A 4,326-nucleotide genomic window follows, 5' to 3' on the forward strand; every position below is an offset into this window, starting at 1 on the left:
GTTGCAGTGAGCCCAGATCACGCCACTGCACTCCAGCCTGGATGACAGAGCGAGACTCCGTCTCAAGGAAAAAAAAAAAAAAAAAGTCTGTTTTCTCCAGGGCCTCCCTGGGTGTACCCCCAGGGCGCCCGGCTCCTTCCCCAGGGTTCCTTCTTCGGCCCAGCGTGCCTTTGCTGCCCTCTAGCGGACGGCTTGGCCAAGGCCGCTGTCCCTGCGGAAGCGACTCCAGCATAACTTTCTACAAAATCAGTGCTTTCTGCACAAAAACAAATATCATGCTTGAAACTGTTAAGCTTGCAGAAAACTGATTCATATCCTATGCAAATCAGTTTTGTGCAAGCTTGGCAGTTTCAAGCATATTTGTTTGAATATATATCACATATTTGAATAGGATACAATGTTTGGAGGAGATTTAAATAGAAGCTGTGGGTTCCCTGGTCCCTTCTACCCACATCGGCCTGCTTGTCTGCTGGTGGCCCTCTCTGGTCACACTCTGTTGCAAGTGGTGGGGATGTAGGGCCCAGCCCAAGAGATCTTCCCTGCATGGGGACGGGGACGGGGAGGCCCCATCTCAAGCCACAGATTCTAAAGACAAGGGGTGTTTCCGAGGGAGGTGTGACGCGGGAGTGGTGCGTACCACGGGAAGGAGCCTGCTCTGCTCCAGGACCCTCGGGGGCACCGTGGATGGACCATGGGGTGACAGAGCCTTGCCAGAGGTCAGGATCATCTTTGGGAAAGGGCCAGGTTGTGTGGAGAGAGAGGGCAGCACTGGCTTGTCCAGGGTAGTGGCAGTGGGACAGGAGACTGTGAGCCCGACCACGGGCATGTGGAGGCCATAGTGGGGATTTGCGGAGAGCCACTTACAGGGAGGAGATGGGTTCCTTTCGAGGTGCGGCATCCAGGGAGAAGCAGCAGGCTGCTGGAGTCCCATGGCGACCCCTCTGACTCAGGCAGGCGTGACTGTCTGGTCAGGACACCCCGCACCTCCGCTCCTCTCCTGAAAATCTGGAAACAAGATGAGTCCTGTCCCAGGGTCACATGGTGGCTCTGAGTAAACTCAGAGGAGTGGGCTTGCCACAGCCACCCTGGCGTCCTCCTCCCACCTGGGCATTGAGCAGTGCTGGTACACCTGGTGGCCAGCCCAGGACCACCAGGCACGGAGGCCCTACAGGGCAGAGCTGGCCTGCCCTGCTGTGGAGTGGCCCTAGAGTGAGAAAGGCAGATGGGCCCGGATTCCCTTACTTCAGTCCCTGCAATGGCTCCCTGCTGCCCAGGGAGAGGCCCAGACCCCTGAGAGGGGTCTCTGTTTAGTCTTCCAGTCCACCCTCCTCCACTTCACACTGTATGCTGGCAGACAGGAACTTTGTTTCCCAAAGGCTCCTCCTTCTCTTCCATCTGCCTGACCTTCTTTTCCTCTACTACTGTCTTGGCTGCCTCCTAACATCTTTCAGGTCACAGCAGGCATGTAACCTCCTCCAGGAAGCCTTCCTTGATTCCCTCTGTCCTTGCCCATTCTTGTCTATCCCTTGAGAGCCAGAGGAGGCCTTGGTCAGTGGTGTGTTTTCAAGGGAAGGGGGCCGATCAGTTTGTGGAATGATTGAGGAAGGAGGCCCTGGTCTGGACTCGGGAGCCTGTGGCCGGGTCATCACAGCTGGGCCTGCACTAGAGCCATGGCACGTTGGACGCAGGGCCGCCCAAGGCTGTCCCAGGGAAGGGCTCTGCATCCTGGTGCTCCTGCAGGCCGGGCCAAAGCTTCTCAGATGGGGCTGCTGCTGTCTGCTGAGAGAGGACCTGAGGCCCCTCCTGGGAGGGCAGTAAAGGCACGCTGGGCCGAAGAAGGAACCCTGGGGAAGGAGCTGGGCGCCCTGGGGGTACACCCAGGGAGGCCCTGGAGAAAACAGACTTTTTTTTTTTTTTTCTTGAGACGGAGTCTCGCTCTGTCATCCAGGCTGGAGTGCAGTGGCATGATCTGGGCTCACTGCAACCTCCGCCTCCCGAGTTCAAGTGATTCTCCTGCCTCAGCCTCCCCAGTAGCTGGGATTACAGGCTTGTGCCACCACGCCCGGCAGAAAACAGCCTTGGTTTTGCAGCTTGGGCTGGCTAGGCTTTGACCGCGTTCTCCACGTCCTCTGCTTGTGCCGTAGGTATTACTTTTTGGTGTACAATGCATCAGTCCTCTACTGGCAGATGGTGAGGCCGTTCCTTGAGCCTGGATATCGCCACCATCTGATCCCCAGCCTTTCCCAAATTGTAAACGTGCTGAGTCAGACCGAGGAGGAAGACAAGGAGTGGCACGCCGAGCTGATGCTGTGAGTTGAGCTCGCCGTGCCCTCCGTGGCCTCCCAGTGGGCTGCCCTCCGACTCTGAGGCCACCACCCCTTCTCCTGGCGGGGCGGATGGGAGTTCCACATCACTGGGGCACACTCCGTGTGCGTTTTCTCCCACAGTCACAAGTTTCTGTGCGTCTTGTCCGAAGGTTGTTTCCAAAATCTGTAGATGACGTTTGCCGTGCCCTGGTTATGAGGTTATGACAACAGAACAAGATACTGTGTTTAGACTCACGGCAAAGCAGATGTGACCCTGCGCCACCCAGCCTGGCTCCCGATTTTAAAATCTTAGCTCTTAAAGTATTAATGCAGTAGGTGTTTTAACAGCATAAAACTAAGTGGAGTCAGCATGTCTGGAGCCCAGGCGGCCCTGCGAGGAAGCTGGGGCAGCACGGGGCAGGCCGGCCTTGCCTGGCCTTAGCCCTGAGGGGTCACTGCAGACTGTCACCAATGCCTCGGTCACTGTGCTGGGCGGCGGAAGGAAATGGGCCCGAGTGTCTGTGGAGCTCTCTGTGCAGGCCAGGGACGGGTGGATGTCCCCAGTGAGGATCCCAGCTGTGCCAGCTCCAGAGTGGTCCTCCTCAACCCCGAACCCAGAGCCTGCAGGTGTGGGTTACCTGCCATATGGCCTTTTGGGGAACCTTTGAAGAATATCAGTACAGATCTTTCATTTCAAAATGCCCCGGTGCTAGCGGTAACGAGCTGTCTGGCGCCTGCTGGCCGTTCCCGGTGAGCCGCACGGCCTGGTTCTGGCTGAAGAAGCTGACCGCGGGGTAGCTTTTAAAGTTTGTGAAACACAAAATATATAATGGTTTAATAGCCTGGTTATTAGAGAGGAGAAAACAGTTTCAGCCAGGTTGACCAGTGGCGTGTGTCTATTATCTAGGGAACTTCTCGAGTGTTATCTGCAAGCCGGAAGAAAGGAGGAGGCTGCCAGGTTCTGCTCCACTGCAGCTCCGTTCATCAAGTCTCACGTGCCGCAGAAATACCGGCAGATGTTCTCCGTTATGGTAAATCAGCGTATTAGAAATAGAGACGTAAGAAGTACTTTTTCTTAAAAGTCATTGTTGAGAAAACTGCATAGAAATTACATAAGTTTGCTGAGAGATATAAAAATATATATGTATAGATACATGAACAAAAATATATAAACATATTAAAAAGAAATAGCAGTTCATCCAACGTATAGAACTGTGACATTTTGAAAGCAAAACAGGGTCTTTTGCCTTTTTCATCGCTCTTTGAATTTTTCCTTTGTAATAGCTTTGAATTTTTTTGAAGTTAATAGAAAATTCACAAAGATACAAGTAATTACTACAAGAATATGTACCAAAAGCATTCATCAGTGATTCATTTTGACATATGGGGAATCAGCTTAAGTTGTATCTGAAAAACTAGATACAAAATTTAATTAATGAGAAAGTAAAATCTAGACACAAAATCTGAACCTCTATCTAATTGTTTGAATCCAGATTAATAATCTCTTCCATTTTATGACAGGTTCGTCATGAATTAATGGACGAACTTCAGTTAAAGGAAGAAAAGAAAAATTCCATTAGCCTGTCAGTCACTTTCTATATTAATATGCTAAAAGCGTAAGTCATTTTGGGAGGGAGAGTTTCACAAGTGCTGGGCTTGGGAGCGCTCTGTCCCCTCCATGGGGGGAGGTGCTGTGTCCAGGGGCCTGTGAGTCTGGAGTTGCAGTGAGTGGAGCTGGAGAGTGGGAGCCTGGGACTCCCCAGGGTGTGGGGATCCGAAGGCCACCCCCAATCCGTGGCCCTGCCTCCCTCCCAGCACGGAGGAGAGGCCAGTGAGGCCACAGAAGGGAGAGGGCGGCTTTAAGCCAAGTGCAGAAAGAGCTTGTAGGAGGAGATCACGGTGTGTTTGGATGCCGAGGGGAGTGAGGAGATCACGATGTATTTGGATGATGAGGGGAGTGAGGAGATCATGGTGTGTTTGGATGCCAAGGGGAGTGAGGAGATCGCGGTGTGTTTGGATG

The 4,326-nt window shown here is 53.0% G+C and overlaps 1 protein-coding gene across 1 annotated transcript in view; it reads left to right on the plus strand.

The window, feature by feature from the left end:
• The window catches only part of CFAP46 (cilia and flagella associated protein 46), a 157,857-nt gene that overhangs the window by 11,793 nt on the left and 141,738 nt on the right, over positions 1 to 4,326 (plus strand). Inside the window, 3 exon segments of the mRNA XM_011980848.1 lie at positions 2,145 to 2,309; positions 3,214 to 3,337; positions 3,828 to 3,922. Of these exon segments, the coding sequence (XP_011836238.1) occupies positions 2,145 to 2,309; positions 3,214 to 3,337; positions 3,828 to 3,922 (384 nt within the window).

This window comes from Mandrillus leucophaeus, unplaced genomic scaffold (assembly GCF_000951045.1).
Source record: "Mandrillus leucophaeus isolate KB7577 unplaced genomic scaffold, Mleu.le_1.0 Scaffold219, whole genome shotgun sequence".
Taxonomy (NCBI): Eukaryota; Metazoa; Chordata; class Mammalia; order Primates; family Cercopithecidae; genus Mandrillus; species Mandrillus leucophaeus.